Raw genomic sequence first — 21583 nt, forward strand, 5'->3', positions numbered from 1 at the left:
TAGATCGATACAGTTTACTTGTGAAAGTGTTGTGATTTTAGAATGTTATTAAAAAAGTATTTTTTCAGTCATTTCAATCTTAAACCTCAAGATGGGCACCATTATAGAAATAAAACAAAAACTAGATTGGCTACTTTCGTCTCAAGCCCAAATATCGATGGCTATCGCAGCGGCTGCCAATGAACTTCTGGAACAAGTTGTTGTGAATGAATTTCGAAGGAAGGACTATTCGGAAGTTCGAAAGTTTAGATTTAGCTCCTCAGCAAGAGCTAAGTCATCTGTTGAAAGTATTTATGCTACGATTCCCGAAAAAGTTACTCGAAATGATTCTAGTAATACCATAGTTGATAGTGAAAGTGATGGGGAAGTTTTCTATGTGAATCCCAAAAGAGCTTCTCGGAACGAAAGTCAGGAAAGTCATCATATTTATGATGATGTTGCTGACAACATCTATGAATCATTGGATAAAATGGAGACACAAGGTTTTTGCAGTAAGTATTGAAATTTTATTTTGTCACCATTTTTCGAAAAAACGAAAACAATTTGGAGGGCAAAACATTTTGAAAAAACTTTCTATGAGCTTCATACCTTACGCTCAACAAACAGGTCCTAAAACCAAATATTTCAATCCACCCTGCCAGACCAAAAGTTTATTCTTTCTTCTTTTGGCTGGTATACCAAGTTATTTACCGAAGAATTTTATGATCCCAAGCCATTTTTTTTTTGTTGTCGTCGTCTTGCAGACAAGTATGTAGGTGTAGATACCGCGCTGCGTCCCTTCCTTCCGACGACGACGCGTCATCTTCTTCCGGTTTCTTACCTTGGAAACCCGAATGCGACGCACGCATCTGATTGGCTTGGGTGCAATTTCCGTTTTTACTCGAGGAAAACTCTTGTCGCTACTTGCTACTGTTCTTTCATTTTTTGGCTGGGCTTTTTTCGTTGGTTTCTTTTCTGTAGCCATGAGGCGGCGTTTTACCGTAATGACATGTGAAATGATGTTATTGATAGAATTTGAATGAGTTGCACACAATAAGTATCGAATCATTCAACACAAGTTTATAAGACGTTTTATAATTTGTTATAATTATTCAGAACATTACTTTAGGTTTGAAAATCCCAATCGAATTTATGCGATCAAAAGCGTATTTATTGTTTCTTGATTATTTTAATTTTTTACAAACCTTTACAAATAAAACCTATACGTTTTAATGTTTTTCTTGTAATTTTTTTCTTAGATTTATACCTTTATTAATTTAAACTTCTATTTATATACAGTACCGTTCATAATTGTATAGAAATTGGAAGCACGCTCACTGTCGTTTTGACTTTGAACTTCCATAACTTTTTACTGTGATGATATTTTTTGATCAAATTTTCTGCGTAAGATAGATAAAGTTATCAAGACTGAAGGTTTTAAAGGTTCTATTGATGGGATCAAAAGTTACGCGACGTTCAATATTTCAGGCATGATCCAAAAAATGCGATTTCAATAGAATTTTGGACGAATGTTTCCATGGGCAAATTATATTCTATGTTCAACAACCAGTAAATCTATTTCAATAATAAACTTAAAACAATATCTTGAGATTCTGATTTCAAAACACAAATGGATCATGTATTTCGTTTTTTCTTTTATTAAAAAGAAATGTCATTAAAAACCTTGAAACAATTTATCTTAATCTCTAGAATATTTCTAGTCAGTAGATTACTTTAAATAATATCAAAGCGTTTCCGAGATTTTTGGATTTGTTGATTAGTTTTGTTACACTTACTCCGGTTCACTTTACATAAAAGCGCTTGAAATTTTTTTCTTTCATATGTAGAAGGATTATAAAAATTTGAAATTTTGTGTCTTTTTGCACATTTGGAAAAGATCGATTAAACGGAGATCGATTTCAAGCTCCGATTTTTTAAATGGATCGCCCCAGAACCGTTCATCTGAATCGATCTTGGAGATCGATCTTTTCCCGAAGATCGAACAATCCTTATTTGAAGATAATCTTAAGCTGTGTATTCAATTGAATAAAGAATTCAATTCAAATCATTTCTTATTGTTCTTCAATGCTTACTACAGCTCAGATTACTGTAAAAAATCTAAATTTTTGACTAAAATAAATCTGCAATTAATTGATTCTGTGATGAAGATATTTGTTAAAAAAAGAATGGATTTACATTTGTGTATACCTTTGCTATAGAATTTCTTGGGTTTTCGTATATTAAATATGCATGAGGTAAAATAGATTGTTTAATGTTTGGTGCTTAAATCGATACTTAAAACATAATTTCGTTCAAGCGAGTTTTTTAGTTTCGCTGCAAATGTTAAAAATATTATACTAGCTGAAACGGTGTGCTTTGCCACCCCTTTCATGGAAAAAATAATGTTCGTTAAATTATTATAATTAAAGTAAGCTTCCTTTTTTATTGAATTTTAACATTATTCAAAGGCGAACAATTTTCATGGCATCTGTGCTTTTCGATTGTCTTGAGTCTTGAGACTTGAAGGTTTGAAGGATGGAGGAGCCACCCTTTAGAAAAAAGAACAGGAGGGATCTTCAATACAATAAATAAGTCCTCTGAATTAAAAATTGATCCTTTTTGAAGCGGAGCTTTTAAAAATATGTACCGTAAACTGGGGGAACTTTGATCAGCGGGGTAACTTTGATCAACATGAAATTTTTGCAGATAATCATCATTAACTATGTATAAAGTTAAAATACCTGAAAATTGTTTGCTACGTTTGAAAGCCTATGAATTGAGTTACAAATAAGCTAAATTTGGTTTTTATTAGGAGATTTTTTATATAACTTAAAATATAATTCTAAAATCTTAAAATATCTTGTTTTTTGAAGGCTCACAAACAAACATCTCTCCTGATCAAATTTAACCATTTAGGGGCAAATGTATTGTTTAATGTGAAAGTTCAACTATTTTTCTTGGTTTAAGTTAAGTTTAAGTGTTATTTTTATGGTTATTTGATGATAATTTTTGGATATTGAAAAAACGGTCATTTTCCATGAAAAAGCCTGTATAGGAAAAATGGCTAAAAACCCTATCAAATGGTAAAGTTTGAAGAAAAAAAAACGTGGGAACAGTACGAAAACTTAGGGAATTGCATGAAGGTAAAATTTTATTTGTTTTCGAGGCCAAAAAATATTGAGAAATGTTTATAATTTTTGCCCCTAAATGTATGCAGCAACATTGTCCATCATTCGAGTATATTAGTTTTTGAAAGAAAACGCTGAAAAATTCAATTGAGTCCAAACAAAAATTACTGTTATCGATGTTTTGAGCCTTCTGTGCTTAATGGCATCAAAACAATAAATTTGAAGATGTTGAGATTCGTAAAAACCATAGTAATCAAAGTTACCCCAAAACTCGATATCTGGTTTTGTAACAAACATTTAATTATGACCACAAATGTCGTTTTAATTTACTGCAATCCATGATCATGTTTAAAACTCCTCACCTCAGTAAGGGTTTTAAAGCTTTCAGATATTACGAATAAACAACCCCTTCCAAAATATTCTAAAATGAATGCAAAAAATGATCAAAGTTCCCCCAGTTTACGGTATGTAACATTTATAGAATACTAGCTGACCCGGCAAACTTTGTTAAGCCTGTAATATTTGAGTATTTTTTATATTTTAGCACTGTTCCTTAGTCAACCTTCCTTTTAAGTGTATAAAAGCTAGTGGATACCTTTGTATCAGAAAAAAAATCCAGAATTATGGTTCTTTATTCGAATTTCATTATTTCAAGTTCATTTAAAAAACCGCTAATGGAATGGAAAATATCATACATAAATCTATATTCAAAACCGGCAGTTCGTGACACAAAAACGCTCATACGATTTGCTCTAATAAGTTCGCTAACTTTTGTTTAGCCAACTTACTTTCTTGTTGAGGTAGCGTATAATAAAGTTCTGCTAATGATCAGTTCCGGTTACTGAAGAACGCTTGACCTATCAAGTTTCAATTTAGTTTAGTCATCATTCCTATTCAAAAACTCCTATCTGATAAAGTATTTATAAAATGTTGAAGATTGATTTCAACAGAAAATTGATCTTTTTTACTGGAGTCGTCATAAATAGAGTTGTATTTTCGATTTATGTTAACCTCTGTATTTAAATACATTACAGTTTTCTTTAAACATGATTGTCAGAATAGAAAAATTAAAAAATGGACCCGGAACATTTAGATAATAATGAATATAAAATTAATTTTTAATTTTATTTTAATTATTTCAAATGTCTTTTTTCGGACTATGCACTAAATGCACTAATTGAATCTTATTGTGAATTCACAGAGCTGATTTTGACAAATATTTAACAATTCAGAAAAAGTTACTATTCATTTCATTTTACAGCAACACTTTTCTAATCAATATAATGTTTGAAAATGTCTTCGAAATTTGTGTCATCATTATCTTTTTTTCAATTTTCAGTTAGGGATTGGCAAATTGCACTAAGAATTAAAGAATTTAGAAAAAAAAAAGAATTTAAACTTTCTTGTATTTAGATTATTTTTCTCTTAATAGGCAAACCCTGAATGAAAGCAAATCTATTTTGAGTATTTGGAATAAAAATTCAAAATTTTCATAAATTACTTAAATTTATAGTTTATGATCGTAAGATAAGAAACTGTTACCCAGACAGTTACATTTAATTCTGAATTTTATTATTAATTTGAATCAATATTCTAAATTTGGCTTTATGAATCTGGATTTTCAGTTATATTAGAATGTTAATTTAAAAGATTTTCGTTGATCTTGATTATATTTTTTTTGGTCGAATATAAGTGTTTATATTCTTCAATTTACTTATGCTTGACGGATTGTTTTTTTAGATCTGATATCTGGTACGAAACTTTTTTTTTGTATTTTTGTGTATTGGTTCAGATTTTTCTCTAGACTTAAATGTTCGAAATTTTAGGTGGCATGCTTTTTACTTAAAATTTGATTTTTATATTCTTTCAAGTTTCTAGTACTTGGTGATATTATTGATTTCGATCCTTTTTCTGACTTTTGAAACTGAGAGTTGGATCTAATATCATGAAAAAGTCCTATATAGCTAAAATTTTTAAAAGTTCCGATTAACCACTGAGCATGAAAGGTAGTGTGGATTTTCCAATGTTTCCTGATCCTCCAATCCGTTTTTATGATAATTATTCAATTTACTTGGAATCTAAAATTAATAACCTTCAATTCTCAAACTAACTGGATAAAATCAACAAAAAATAAATTAAAGTGATCTTTTACCAGTTATGACTTTCAATTGGTGTTACCAAAACTCATAAAAAATGATTTGATAATGAAATGTTTCAATTCGATCACATCAAGTTGTTTTGAGTCTATTGGAAATTTTACAGCCATATGGCTTGAGTTGCTAAAAGAATATGACATTTCAAAAAAAATTAACGGTGAACGAACAAACATCTAAAAAAAAAATTTAGAATTGCCTTGATTCTGATGCAAAAAATTACAAATTTTGTCAATATTCTTCGTACAGGCTTTGCTATGCTTCGTAGTTGCGGAACCCCATAGGGAAAATCACATCCAAGTATCCATTTTACTGGTGCCACGTGAAAAGTACACTTGCAACGAAAATGGGCGCCAAAACTTCCTCTAGAGAGATGGATGCACATCAGTAAGCCTTGATTGCTTTTGGCGCCTTCCTACTCTGGGTGATTCGAATGAAAAAAAAAATGGAAATTGGGTGCCATGACTTTTATTTGATACGAATAAAACTAAAAATTAATTTTCAAATTCCACAAAAAACATTTTCAAAATTATCTCACCGTTGTGTTATTCTTTGCATGAAGACGAACACAACAAAAAAAAATCGCATGCAAATCGGATGATCCGAAGAGTTTTGCGTGTTCGCACATTTCTGTATGGTCTGTCTCTCTCCCTGTTTTATATATATAGATGAAAGTCTTCAATCATTAAAATGGGAAGCTTTTGTCAATATAAAAAAAATCAAATTTTGTAAAAACTTGTTGGTCAATTCAATAAATTATCTTATTTTGTCAAAACACTTACGTTTATCAATTTCTTACAAAAATCCTTTGAGTATGTAAAAATTTGTGAATTTTTGTTAATTTAGTATAGGACCCCCAACTCCTCCTTTTTTGGATTCGAAGGGGTTTGAAAATATCATAGAAACCATTCCCGGCCCTGAAAACGGCTACAAACCAAGTTCCACGTTGATCGGTTCAGTAGTTTCCGAAAATTGTTCGAATTGTGTCATATTTTTATTAATTAATTTTATTAATTTTGTATGGGAGCTCGCCAACCTTTAATTCGGAGCGGTTCTAAAGCATTTTGAAGCCATCTCCGACTACAAAAACTCTTACATATCAAATATCTCATTCATCGGTTCAGAAGTTTACGAGTTTATAGGGAACAGACAGACAGACAAACATTTATTTGTACATTTATTTAGAAGACTAGCTGACCCGGGGTGCTTTGCAACAAATTTGAAATTTTTGAAAATTACTTTAATTTCCTGTTTTTATAGGCATTATTTTGAATCAAATTTCAATATAGTTCAAAAGCAACAGCTTTGAAATAAGAGCTACAATTGGGATTTTTAATTACATTACAAAAATGATTTAATCTTACTTTCTGAAAATTCAATCAGTTTTCAATAATCTGCTATGTTTGATTTATTTTTATAAGCTCGCCGTAAATGCCGAAATGTATGTTTTATATATGTTTTACTAGTATGGACTCATCAGCCTTTCCCTCTTTCAACGCGGAAAGGGCTCCCGAACTACCTTAGATATATTTTTACATCTAAATAACGTCACACAAAGAGCTCACGAACTACTTTAGACATATTTATACATCTTAATGACGTCACATTTTTCTTCTTTTTCTGATAAGTTTTCGAAATTAAAGGAAGGGTCTCAAATTACATCCTGTCTTACGCGCTATGGTCTCTATAGCTTGATTAGAACTCGATTTATGCCAAAAAATTGTACGTAAGCCTCCCTTTCCCCTTCCCATCCACTACTGCTGGAAGAAGAAAGGAGACTCTAATAAGCTTATAACCATTTCTCGTATTCAAAAGCACTTGCCAAATATGGTTCCATTTCCTTGAGTTATGCGAAAAATTGTCCCTATCTCTATCTCCTTCCTATCAAGGAGCAGTACTACAAAATATTCATTGGAACATTCCTCGTACTCTTATACCAAATATAATAATAATCAATATACCCAACTCCCCCAAAAAATGGGAGACACACCATGCGCGCCTACATGTGGAGAAAGCTCTAACTAATCGTAGAAAAACAAATGAAAATAACCGAAGTTGCCACAGATATAAATTTATCTAAATTTAGGTATCACAGTAATCGAACAGTTGTTGTTGAATACCAAAACCCCTCGTCGCTACAAAATTAGTTGGTAGCCAGATGCTGTGAGTCGTCGCGACGCCAACAATCGATTATCACCCAACAATAGGTGGAAAACAATGGGTGGGAAAGATTTCGCCCCAAAACGATCGTGACGCGATCTATTGTCTGCAGCCGAGCTCCTGCCGAAGTTTGGAGCCCGCCGTTTTGGATCCCGAGCAGCAGTCTGGGTCAACCATCCGAGGAATTTATATCGTGTTCGTCAACTTAGTTTAAGAATAAACCGCATGTTATAATTTAAGTAAAATACTATTAAAAGTTAAGAAGTTAATACAGAGTGCACGTTTACTTTCCCTAAACACGGTTTATTCTTCAAATCCGCGAAATCTGGCAATTTTTAAATTGCAAATTAAAAGGGTGCCTAAGCGGATTTTTTTTCTAAGTCCAAGTTAACCGGTCATTGACCCCAAGTCCGCAAGTTCGGTGAGCTTTAAATATAAAGTCTGATTCCGAACCATCGCCGTTCCTGAACCCAACATAAGGTATATAATTCCACACTTAATCGGCACATAGGATGGATCGTAAATTGCAGCGGATCGATGGCCAGCTTTTGTGAAATCCTAACATCGATCCGCTGCAATTTACGATCCATCCTATGTGCCGATTAAGTGTTGAATGTTCTAGCTAGCTTAATGCTATTCATATTGTTTATTCTGGAAATCCAAACGCTCTTTCACATACCTCTCTTCCTCCTCCTCCTCCGACTGTTCCTCAACTTCCGCCATTGCCTCATCGATCTTCTCCCACAGCGAGTCTAACCTTTCCAACCGCGATGCCAGCTCACGCGCTTCCCGCTGGTCGTCGTAGTTCTGCATGTACGTGTAGATTCCTTGGAATGACGTCATCAGGTTTCGCAAACGCAGCAGCGACGATTTCAAGGTACGTTGAGGCATGGTACCTTATCCGACGAATTCCTGGACCAGAAGAGAAAGAAAAAACCAAAAGGAGCACCTCCTAGGCTCGACTGGAAGCTTGGACAGGTACTAACCTTGTTCCAACAAACAGAATGCCTTTTTGCTGAATCTTCACGAACGCTGCTACGAAGTAACCTCAAACTCGACCTCGTCTTCCGAAAAATGTCCTTCATGCACTTTAGCATGCAATAGGACTAGTGCGAACCAGGTTTGGATGTGTAACCGGCTTCCGTGTCACCAACAACCAATATTCACGTGAGAAGTGTTCCACGTGGGTAGGATATCCGCGTCAACCTTTGGAAAATAAACACAAGAGAAGCAACATGTGGCACAGCTGTGGGTATTGGAGAGCTACTAACCTGCTCCCGATTAAATTCGGGCCTTGTATTTTTATGTTTTTAATCGGGAACAGTTCTCGCTACAATCCTGGAGACCTTGGTCTTATTTGACCAATAGATTTTGGAAATGAAGTAGTAGAGATTATCCAGTCTGGTATGTCAACCGTGGTAAGCCAACCGTAGTAACCAATCGTCCGTCGCAAACCAATCGCCCTCCAAACCCGTTTTCGTAGGATATGGAATAAAAACCAAGCGTGATACCAGGCAAACAATGATGAAACCTTGGAATGCTACTCACATGTACTAAATTTATTCATGCCTTGTATAAATTTAGTAAACTGGAACTCAGGAACTTTGCATGCAGATCCTTGTCCTTCCGGGGTGGTGTTGGCCAGGGGAAAACCTTGGATTTTAGAGATGGGAGCCTTTGACCAAAACGACACGTGTGAGCAGCCTTTTTTTTTTTTTTTTAAATATGTCTTTATTTGTATCAATTCATCATTACATTTATATTACATTATTACATTAAATTAGGTGTTCAGCTCAATAATGAACTGTTCAAAGCCCTATAGTTAACTAGATAATAAAATTTATTTATAGGATTTAAACTTGCTGAGCGCAATCAAGTATTTAATGTAGGAGAACATCCTGTAATGGTAAAAATATTTTAAACTTAAAACTAAACACTATCCTAAAATAAAACTAATTATAAAGAGAACGAATCTCTGCGATGGAAGACTGCATCGATTTGCCTCTGAAGTTGTAGATGATTTTGTTGGCCATCTCTTCGATCGATTCAATGCCCGCAATCCGATGAAGATCTTCGGTGCTGTGCCAAGGTGGAAGCCGCAAAATCATTTTCAGAACCTTGTTCTGAATCCTTTGGATGGCTTTCTTCCTCGTCGCGCAGCAGCTAGACCAAATCGGAACTGCATACATTATCGCTGGTCGAAACACTTGCTTATAAATAAGCATCTTATTCCTCAGGCAGAGGCGGGATTTCCTGTTGATGAGAGAATAAAGAGATTTAGTGTATTTATTACATTTAGATTGAATATCTTCAATGTGATTTTTAAAAGTAAGATTCCGATCAAGTGTGAGTCCCAAGTACTTCACGTGATCAGACCATTCTAATGAAACCCCATTAAAAGTTATGGAATGATTTTCATTAGGTTTTAAAAATTGAGCTCTTGGCTTATGGGGAAATAAAATAAGTTGAGTTTTGGAAGCGTTAGGAGAAATTTTCCACATTTTCAAGTAATTCAAAAAGGAATTTAAATTTTGTTGCAATCTACTGCGTACCACCCGTAAATTTCGACCTTTGGCTGAAAGCAAAGTATCATCAGCAAATAATCTTCTACCTTTTCCTTCTGGTACATCAGGAAGATCAGAAGTAAAAATATTGTATAAAATCGGCCCAAGTATACTGCCCTGAGGGACACCAGCTCTAATGGGAGTCCTTTCAGAGCATGAATTTTGATAGCTTACTTGTAAGGTTCGGCTAGTCAAATAATTTTGAATAATTTTAGTGAGATATACAGGAAAATCAAATCGAGCTAATTTAGCTACTAAACCTTTGTGCCAAACACTGTCAAAAGCTTTTTCAATATCTAGAAGAGCAACACCAGTTGAATAACCTTCAGATTTGCTAGCGTTAATCATATTAGTTACACTCAAGAGTTGATGTGTAGTAGAATGCCCATGACGAAAACCAAATTGTTCATCAGGGAAAATAGAATTCTGATTAATGTGAATCATCATTCTATTCAAAATAACTCTCTCAAATAGTTTACTTAAAGAAGGAAGCAAACTAATTGGTCGATAACTTGAAGGCTCTGAAGCACTTTTACCAGGTTTCAAAATTGGAGTTACTTTGGCATTTTTCCATTTATTGGGAAAATAAGCCAAGTGAAAACATTTATTGAAGATTTTAACTAAAAAATTTAAAGTGCTTTCAGGCAACTTTTTAATAAGAATATAGAAAATCCCATCTTCCCCCGGAGCTTTCATATTTTTAAATTTTTTGAAAATCAATTTAAGTTCATCAATATTTGTCTCACAGGAACTTTCAAATACATTTTGCTTAGAAAAAATATCATCAAATTCAAGGGAAATTTGAGCATCAATTGGACTAACAACGTTTAAATTAAAATCATGAGCAGACTCAAACTGTTGGGCTAATTTTTGAGCTTTTTCTGCGTTAGTTAAAAGAAGTTTATCCCCATCTTTCAAAGTAGGAATTGGCTTCTGGGGCTTTTTCAGAATTTTAGTTAATTTCCAAAACGGCTTTGAGTAGGGTTTTATGTCCTCTACTGCTTTAGCAAAATTTTCATTACGAATGAAATTTAAACGACGTTTGATCTCTTTTTGAAGGTCGCAATAAATAAATTTCAAATAAGGATCCCTAGTACGTTGATATTGGCGTCGACGAATGTTTTTCAGTCGTATCAAAAACTGAAGATCATCATCAATTAAAGGTTGATTAAATTTATGTTTAACTTTGGGTATTGAGGCGGCTTTAGCATTGACTATTGAAGTTGTCAAATTTTCTACAGCCAAATCAATATCTTCAATTGAATTCAGTGGAACGTTTACATCTAAATTACGTTCAATAAAATTCCTATATCGCTCCCAGTCAGCTTTTTGAAAGTTAAAAGTTGATTTTAAAGGGTTTTCAATGGGACTTTGGGATAAAGAAAAAGTTACTGGAAGGTGGTCTGAATCGAGGTCCGCATGAGTAACTAATTGACTACAATGCTCGCCTAAATCCGTTAGAACCAAATCAATTGTGGAAGGATTTCTAATCGAAGAAAAACAAGTATGCCCATTAGGATATTCAACAGTGTAATAACCTGCAGAGCAGTCATTAAATAAAATATTCCCATTTGAATTTGATGAAATATTATTCCAAGATCGGTGTTTTGCATTAAAGTCACCAATAATAAAAAATTTAGATTTGTTTCTGGTGAGTTTTTGTAAATCTCCCTTCAAAAAATTTTTCTGTTCACCGCTGCATTGAAAAGGCAAATATGCGGCAATAATTATAATTTTCCCCATAAACGTTTCTAATTCAATTCCAATTGTTTCTAAGACTTTGGTATTGAATGAAGGAAGAAGTCTAAATTTGAGACGACTATTGATGACAATAGTTACACCCCCACCTTGTCGATCAAGTCGATCATTTCGCAAAATTTTAAAGAAAGCATTGCTTTTCAAGTTATTGTCCGGCTTTAAAAAAGTTTCAGTGATGGCAGCAACATGTATGTTTTGAGTTTTCAAAAATAAAAAGAATTCATCTTGGTTAGCCAGCAAAGATCTAGCGTTCCAATTCATAATATTTAAACATCTATTTGGATCCATGAGGGAATCGTAAAGTCATAATAATTTTATTAGCATAATTAAAAGAAGTTTGGAAAGCTTCAAACATTGAATTTGCTTTCAACATAAGTTGCATCATTTCCATTAAATTTTGATGCAAAAATTTTAATTTTTCCTCAGTAATCTCACCCAAATCAACAAAATTGTTAGGATCAGAAAATGAAGGAGAAGAACAAGTATTTGAATTTCGGGGATTTTCCCAAGCCTTCGCATGAACGTTGAGACTTGGTTTTTTCCCATTTTTATTAGTTAAACCTGAAGAGGGAAACCCATTTTCAACCACCTCTGAGAACGATAAACAACGAGTCTGTGGCGCAGAATCAGCACAGGTAACATTAAAAACACTTCGGGTGTTACCCAGCCGTGATTCCAATGTAGGCCGAGGCTGACCGCGAACAGGCAGGTTGTTTGCCGGCCCGACGTGTGAAGACGAAAAAGAGGAAGGAGGAGAAGAAACTTTTCTGGAAACTTTGGGATTTTTCCTAGAAGCAATAATTTTTGCCCTGATGGGACAGTCTAGCGAATTCGAGGAATGATTACCTGCGCAATTTGCACACTTGAAAAATTCTGTTTGTGGCTTATCACCACCAAAAAGGCATTTAGATTTTTCATGATCGAATGAGCCGCAAAGCATGCATCTGGCATTCATTCTACAATTTTTAGTGCCGTGACAAAAAGCTTGACAACGACGACATTGCGTAATATTTTGAAGGAAATTGGTTGAAGATTTTCGAAAAGGTTCGAATTTGACTCGACAATGAAACATAAGACGAGCCTTTTCAAGAATTTGCAAATTATTAACTTGATCCTTTTTAAAATGGATCAAATAAAGCTCAGGAGCAAAACCAACACTACTGATATTATTCGTGTTGGTTCTTTTCCTCATTTGAATTACTTGAATCGGAGAAAATCCTAACAAAGAATTTAGTTCAGTTGTGATCTCATCCGGTGTCTGATCGCCGGTGAGACCACGAAGTACAACTTTAAATGGACGATCACTTCTAGTGTCGTAAGTAAAAAATTGATGTTTTTTATTATTCAAATAATTTAAAATTTTTTGAAAATCATTAAAAGATTCCGCCAATATACGAGCAGTTCCCCTTCGACCGATCTGAAAAGAAATCTTCACATCCTTGACGGAAGTGACGATTTCTTTTCGAAAGGCATTGAAGTCAGGAATCGTGACCGTTATTGGTGGAATCTTTTCGTTTTTAAGAGTATAAGAAGAAGATGGTTTCTTAGTACTCTTATCAGAATTAAATATGAATATTTCCTCATCACCGATGTTATGAAGGACATCGAATGAATTGGAAATTTCAACTTTTTTGGGCGATGGACCTGAATTAGTTTCGGCAATTCGCTTTCTACCAGCTCTTGAGCCGGCCGATGACTTCCCCATGCTGGAAAGAAAAGAGAAAATATGAATAAAAGAAAATGAAAATAATTTTAGCACTGAAAAGTGCTGATTGAAAAACAGGTAAGGAAAAAATAAATAATGTAAAAATGTTCCTGCAGGTACACAGCAACGATACGATGCTCCGGCGTACGTGTTGACGGCTCAACGGTACAGATGGAAGTGTGTGAGCAGCCTTTGTTTCCTTTGTTGTACCACGTCTATTGTTGCATGCAGCGATGGCGGACGATCCACAAAATTTGGCACGTGCTTTCCAAATTGTCCGCAAATTTCGTTGAAAATCCTGGTCCCGTGCCTTCAACCGATATCCGGCTCGAAGGACCATATGTTGGGAGGTTCAGGATCGGCGAAGGTCCGGGAGCGCAAATATAATTAACATTTACTGAACTTGCGGGCGCGGGGTCAATGACCGCTAAATATGGACTTAGCCAAATTTCTCCACTCGTGCACCTTATATTTCGTATTTAAAAATTACCGGATTTCGCGGAATAAATGCATACACCGTGTTTAGGGGAAGCAAAACATGCACTGTATATTGGTTTTTAAACCTTTTATCTACTTAAACTAATTATAAATTACATGTGTTTTGAACTTAATTCTACGGGATGCACGGACACGAGATATCTTCGGATGGTTGACCCAGACTGCTGTTCGGGATCCAAAACGGCGGGCTCCAAACTTCGGCTGGAGCTCGGCTGCAGACAATAGATCGCGTCACGATCGTTTTGGGGCGAAATCTTTCCCACCCATTGTTTTCCACCTATTGTTGGGTGATAATCGATTGTTGGCGTCGCGACGACTCACAGCATCTGGCTACCAACTAATTTTGTAGCGACGAGGGGTTTCGGTATTCAACAGTTGTTATTAAACATTTTTCTTCGTTGTTGTTTGAGGGCTTTTTTTTGAAGAATTTATCGGTTTGTGTTCAGCTTGGGTTCAAAAATTTGATTTTCAGAAAAGGATACTGGTAAGTTTTCGTATTACTTTTTTGAATATACCTTAATTGCATATTATAACCTGATTGATTTTTTAGGTATTCTAAACACCGATCATTGCGGAATCCATTTTTCTGGAGCACTCAGCTTATATTTGCTTGTGCATGCTCCCCTGAATGAGGAAGCTAACCAATTAAAGAAAGCCTCCCTCGAGAACAAACGTAAAAAACCTGGATGATGGCTGTGAACGTTCACATTGCCAGAACGAATTCCAAAATCGTACGTAACAGGGTGAAAGACACCCTGTTACGTACGATTCCTTGAGTGGCAAACCAGATCTTAAAAAATATTGGTCGATTTTTTTAAAATAAATTTTATTATTTTGGCTGGCAAAATTCTTTTTTTGAAAAAAAACTCCCTTGCCAGTGAACAGTTTACTTGTGCTGCTTGCCGTCCCGCTAAATTGCTCAATCATGAGAATATGAATGATACCAAGGGCATGTTACATGGAACACCCATTTTAGGTTTTGATATTGTCAATGGGAGAATTAAACTTCCTTTTAATGAACTGGTATGAGGTGCTGTTGCTACTGCTGGTGTGCGCTACTTCTAAGATGACAGAATTTTACTACGAAATAACGTATAACCTCCAAGAATCTTGTACTCCAATAAAACTTCAAATCCCCAAACTTGAACTTCAAACAAAATCTGTTAGCCTAGTTTTGATATCCTAAAAAACGAAATACATGCTTAGGGAAATACATGCTTAGGGAAATACATGCTTAGGGAAATACATGCTTAGGGAAATACATGCTTAGGGAAATACATGCTTAGGGATTTCGGATAAACTTCCTGGCATGGCGGAACCTTGGAATTTGAAGGTTTAATTTTATTTAACAAATTAAAAATAGACCTTCGTCCGTTAAGTTAGAGAATACAATATTTTTTTCCAGCTGTTGGCCACTTTTCGACTGCCCGAAACATTCGAAGTCCGGAACTTCCGTAGTTTGGAGGTATCTCAAAGTCTCTGGGATTCGAAAATGTTAATTGCAATCCCCATAGAATTCCTTAAGGCAAACCAGATCCGAAAAGTTAAAAAGTAGTTTTGTTCCTCGGGGAAGACATCACCAGGCAATTTCAGAACTAGGCTATCCAGTTCAAATCGCCCGAGGTGGGTAGGCATTCATCCGAACAGGATTATGTGCAATTGGATGCAACGGAAGCAAGTACCGATTAATGGTTTTGAAGATATCTGGGGAATTGTACCATATTTATCATAATGAATATCCGGGATATCTTGATTTTTAATGTTTACCTGTTAAAAATGGGAGTTTTTCAAAACCACACATTAGATTCATAAGTATATTCGTACTATTCATCGTTATTTGTTAACGAAAACTTTGTTGACGAAAATATGACTGATTGAAAACAAACTAAGAAATTTCTCGACGAAACACGCTAACTTGACTCTTTAAGTAAGAACTTTCTCCTGAAGGTGGCGTTGGAGTGTGTGTCCTTGCTGGACTGTATGAAGCATGCTGAGTGTTACCAATGTTGATTATAATATGTTTGCTTATACCGTCTCATTTGAAATTTGGTTTCATTGGCTGGATAAGCTCCCGAGTAATGTAAATAAATGTATGAAAGCACCGTCTTTCCTTGAAGATTTTCCACTGGAAGAACAGAGGGTTCTCAAAATGTCATAGAAAATATCATAGAAACATTTCTCGTATTCCAATACCTCCCCATGTCGAATTTGGTGTCATCTGCTTCATTAACAACCCCCTCCCCATTTCTATCTCTTCACTGGAAGAAGATAGGGTAGCCATATTTTCATAAAACCATTTCTCGAGCCTAAATAATCTTCCAAGCCCAATTTGTTTCCATTAGATCGAATAGTTCTCAAGTTATGCAATTAAAAAGGATGGCTCTCCTCCTCCCTTCTTATATCCCCACTGGAAGAACAGAAGGGTTAGAAATAATCATAGAAACATTTCTCGTATTCCAATACCCTAGCATGCCAAATTATGTTCCATTTGCTTGAGTAGTTCGTGAGTTGTGTAAACAATTGTAAGGTAGCCTCCCTCTCCCCTTGTATATCTCCTCACTGGAAGGAGGGAGGGGTACCAAATATCCATAGACACATTTGTCGTGTCCTTGCCAAATTTGGTTCAATTTGTTCGATCAGTTCTCGAGCAAAGCAAACATTAGTCTTTTCTTTGAGAGACCCCCTCTCTCTTTTAAGTGAGAGGGGGCGTTTCAAACCAGGAACCTTTTCAGGCATCAAAAGGAACCACCTGCCAAGTTTCACGCAAATCGGTTCAGTAGTTTTTGAGTCTATAGGGAACAGATAGACAGACGACAGAAATCCATTTTAATACATATAGAAGATTTGTCCAAAGTCTGCTATTAAATATTTAATGATTTAAACATCAAATCAAATTGAAGTCATCTTCATGTTCTATTTTTATTCTGTTTCAATCATTGTATTTTGAGAAAAAAACCCGGGAATTTATTACAGCGATCATTATCTTCAAAAAGTATTTTTAAGCTGTTCCTAATTCTAATAACAGCTCATTGTTCGAAATTTGGAGGAAAAATAATTAAATTTTTTTTACCGAGTAAAATTGTGATCTAGTAAAATTACCTTATTCAGTTCGAATAACAGAACTGAATAGGTAGATAACTGTTTTTTTAAGTTAGCCATCAAGTTGAATAAAAGTTTTAAGAAAATTGATTTTTCTTTGCGACCTTGGAAATTTCCAAGGAGTTTTTTTTTCAAAGAGCACAAAAAGATATTTTTGATTGATGAAATTGAAAAGAATTGCATTTTTATAGATAAAACATCGGTTTGTTTAGGAAAAATGTGTTTGAAAAATTATATTTCGTCCGCTATTTCTCACATAAAAATATCAATCAATAGAAGCAAAAAACATCAGGCGGAAATTTGCTTTTGTCTCCAGCTCAACTTTAATAATGAAATGATGAAATGAATTAAAAATGTCCAGGCGCTTCGTTTAGTTTGATTTTAGTTACTATTTTTGTTAAACATAATTTTATATTGATGGCTTATCGAAAATGTATGGACCGAATGCTAAAAAGGACCTTATTTAAAAAAAAAAAATGAAGGCACTTTTCGTGATCTTTATTTCCATGCATTAAAAACAGCTTCGAATAAACAATCTAAATTAAAGCTCAATGAATCCTTAGAGTTTGTTTTTTGTGTCATTTGGTTAGCGACTGCAATAGCAATTCAAGAAGCTCTGGATCTTTGAAAACCCGTCATTAAGATCATAAAAAAGTAGTAAGAGGACAGCAAGATTTTTAATTTTCATTCATAATACGTTTTTTTTTGCACAGTGAGCTGCAGCTCGGCATTCAAAGAGCCGCAGGTTGCCGACCACTGGTCTAAAGTGATTGTGAGAAATTTGGGTCAGTCCATGATCTACAAACATGTGGAAGATACAAAGGAACTAAAAAAAAATCCCTTTTTTTAATCGACCAGAACAAAGAATAAAAAAAACCTTGGATAATCGGATTAACTCAATGCAAACTTATATTGGACACTTTTTTAATAACAGGAACTCATAGCATTCATCTTTATTAATAGTTTGTTTTTAATAAAAAAATATCGATGTTTGTTTAACACATTGCGAGATATCTTTTTGTTCGCTAGCCGCTCTGATGAGAAAAAACATAAAAAATGTGTGAGCGCTTATAAAAATTGCTACCACTGTATTCCAAATGACCAGCCAGTTTTTTTTTTATTATTTAGTCAACCTTTGTAGACTACAATACTTTAAACTGCTGAAAAACAAATAAAGGTTACTATTTTGTTGTAGTATGAAACTTTTAAGGATATTTTTTCTAAAGTTTAACTAAATAACTAACACTATCCTTTTTGCTTCCATCTGTTTTAATAATATTTCCTTGTATTGGAAGTTCAAGAAAACTTAGAAAACTTTCGCCAATTTTACGGTATTGACACCGGCATACACCATATGGATCTGAAACGAGCTCGTTTCCATCCATGAAATAATATTCATTCCATGAGGTTTTTTTTTCTTGCCGGCAGTCACATTGGCTACCGAGTGAGAAGGAGAGCTGGGGGCTGAAAACACACGTGTACCAATACCTTTTTCCAGCAATTCCCCCACCACCCTGGTGGAATGTCGAGGACGACGGGACGATCGGGGGAAAAGGTCCTACCGTTATATCTTTGTTGACTGGCACGCCGGGCTGTCTTCAGCCAGCAGACCGACTTTGGCTTGGTATTGCTTTAACCTTTGGCCTGCCTTGGATAGAAAAAAAAGGCAATGATGGGGGGAGGCAAAAATTCAATAAACTAAATACGTTCAATGTCAAGTGCCGCATCTTCTGGAAAATTAACTCTGAAGGCTGTTGCTGCTGCCTGGCCGTTCCGATTCGGGACCGTTGCGTTTTGGTACCGGTAGAATCCAAACCTTTCGCCCGGTGAACTACCAGAGAAGAAGGAGCAGCTAGAAAGTTGCATGACGAAGAAATGTCTTGATGGGAGGAAAAAATCGATTTTTCCCTGTATGGGCTGTTTGGAACTGTCGATGAATTATGGCTGCTGGATTCTCATATGTTCAGGAACCGGAGCCAGCCAGATGAGCCTTGGCCGTATTGATTTAGAGTATTTATACTTCCCATCTCCTTGTGATTGAGTTCGGGAGGGGTTCAAGTTCTCTAGACATTAACCTTAATTGAATTTCTCTTCTTTGAGTTATGTTCATGGTAAAATTTGACACAGAAACTTCGCTGAAATTTTGCTTCATTACAAATTATTTTCGAATTTCAGATGCTTAATACAAAGAGACTTTCGAATTTCAGATGCAATTAACATATATACGAAGTGAAGAGTCCAAGAAGCAAACCTTTTTTACCACTTTTGCCTACGCTGATGTCATATGTTTTTGTTTTTAACAATGCCTAATCAAGTGTTTGGAGGCCCGGAAAGTATTTCTTGGAAGGCAATTTAAATTTAATTTTTATAAACTGTCTGAGATCTCGATATTGCAAAAAAACCAGGTCGTATGTAAAATATAATTCAATTTCTAGTATTTACATTTGACGTGCTCGGATGATCTGATTAAATCATCAAGATTTGATTTTTGCTACCTCTTAAACTTTGTGAATCCGATTCAAAGTATTCTCTTAGCAGCTCTAATCCGATAGCACTACGTATTGAGAACAGTACATAAGCTGAACTTTCTAAATCATTGAACTGCTTTTCGTAATATTGATGCAACAGTTTCCCGATTTGTAGATTTTTTCGTTTAATGCGGAATAGCATTTGATATGACTGTATTTTGAAAGAACCTGATTTTTAAGTTCCACCATTTATAATTAGATTCCCTTATGATGTTGTGAATAGTTCCTTTTTCGTAGTAGATACATGTAGACTTGTAGTGGCAACAATTACATCAACACAATAGTTTGCACATGTTTTGTTTCGTTTTCATCAGTAGCTCCATTATCCCAACTCACAGCATTTTTCTGTTTATTTTTAAACTTTTTGGGATTAAATCCAAAACATTTAGAATTATTTCCAACTCAATACTGATTCCGAATCCGATCCTACAATAATTGCAGAGAACGGCTTGCTAAGCTACGAGAACCCCAACTACCAAATGGACCGGTTGCGGATGGAACGCAACTCACACCTGTACGAGGAGATCATCTCCGAGCTGCAGCAGCAGGGCACGCTACGTCCGGCGGGAAACGTCAACCTTGTGGGGGGCAACCGGAAGGGCTACCTGGACATCACAGCCTCCATGGGAGTCGATGGACCCGGGGTTGGCGGCAAGGAAGCTGAAGGGTAAGTTTCGATGCAATTCCTTTCGAAATTCATACTACTACTTTGACATTCTTGTTGCAGAAACTCACTGAAAGAGAAGCAGAAACTACTGGACGGATCGCCGAACGAGTCGGAAACGCAGAAGGATCAGAACTCTGAGAAGGGAGATAACCGAGCCACCCAGCAGCAACAGGAGGAGGACATCAAACACATAGCAGGAACACTTAACGCGGATGATCTGTACGCTTTGCCAAACAAGAAGAAACAGGAAGTAGACGAGGTGCCCCCGGAGGAAGACGATGACGATGGGCAGGAGGATGAAAAAGGCAAACAGGACGAACAGGAAGATATCGAGGGCATAGAGGACAAAGACAAAACCAAAGACCTACCGCCTGGGTGGGAGAAACACGAAGGTAAGAAAATATTCTTGATTCCTGGTTAGGGGAGCAGTTTCCGCTAATCAGAGTTATAATCAGCTCCACCCTTTAAGATATTGCAAAGGTATGTAGGTACTCTCAACTTTACGATTTATTTGAGATTCTACCTGGATCTAACGTAACGCCCGCGCATTTATTTCCTCAAAAATAGCTGAATAGTTTCCGATCCGTTGCCATTCAATGAATTGGATCACAGGGGTGTTAGTCAACGCTCTGATACAAGTTACAACTATAACTTATCAGCAATCGCAGAAATGGTTACTAATTCGCTATGATGAAGTCTGCTTAGCGATCGCATCAAGGTGAACGTGACGAAATAGGCTCGAGTTTGCGAACATGTAGAGCTCCGTCGGTCGATACTCCATGTATACAACGACGCATTAGCCAATTACACCACGGTGAACATGACGAAATAGACTCCAGTATGGATCTTCCATCGATACTCCATGTATAACTCGCATATATTTTTGCTCACTATTGATCTCTTTGTTGTTTCTCTATCACCACCCATCGACTCGGGATTTGAGCCGAGCGAGCACAGAATCGATTTCTTCGAGTTTAACACGTTCGTCGCCATGGGACCCATATTCGTGTGACGGATGTATTTCCTGGGAGGCCCCGTCACATCAAAAACATGTGACGCTCTCTTAAGGCAGAAACACAATACAGCGTCGGTCGTCGCGTCACGTCAGCGGTCAACGCTGTCGATAAGTACTAAAACGCGGACGCGACGCACCCGACAATTTTTGCATCACAATTCAGCGTCAAGAGACATCTAAGATGTCCCATCAGGCGTCAGGCGTCAGACATCTAAGATGTCTCTTGACGCTGAATTGTGATGCAAAAATCGTCGGGTGCGTCGCGTCCGCGTTTTAGTACTTATCGACAGCGTTGACCGCTGACGTGACGCGACGACCGACGCTGTATT

At 35.9% G+C, this 21583-nt stretch overlaps 1 protein-coding gene across 8 annotated transcripts in view; it reads left to right on the forward strand.

Moving 5' to 3' along the window:
• Positions 1 to 21583, forward strand: part of LOC129743869 (protein Fe65 homolog) — a 383733-nt gene that overhangs the window by 295651 nt on the left and 66499 nt on the right. For 5 of the 8 annotated variants that reach the window (XM_055736090.1, XM_055736092.1, XM_055736091.1 and 2 more), the window contains 2 exons: positions 20014 to 20239; positions 20300 to 20631. In XM_055736090.1, the coding sequence (XP_055592065.1) occupies positions 20014 to 20239; positions 20300 to 20631 (558 nt within the window). Of the gene's footprint in view, positions 1 to 76; positions 492 to 20013; positions 20240 to 20299; positions 20632 to 21583 lie in introns of those variants that run through there. The other 3 variants (XM_055736087.1, XM_055736086.1, XM_055736088.1) reach the window with 1 other exon arrangement.

The sequence above is a fragment of the Uranotaenia lowii genome, chromosome 2 (genome assembly GCF_029784155.1).
Source record: "Uranotaenia lowii strain MFRU-FL chromosome 2, ASM2978415v1, whole genome shotgun sequence".
Taxonomy (NCBI): domain Eukaryota; kingdom Metazoa; phylum Arthropoda; class Insecta; order Diptera; family Culicidae; genus Uranotaenia; species Uranotaenia lowii.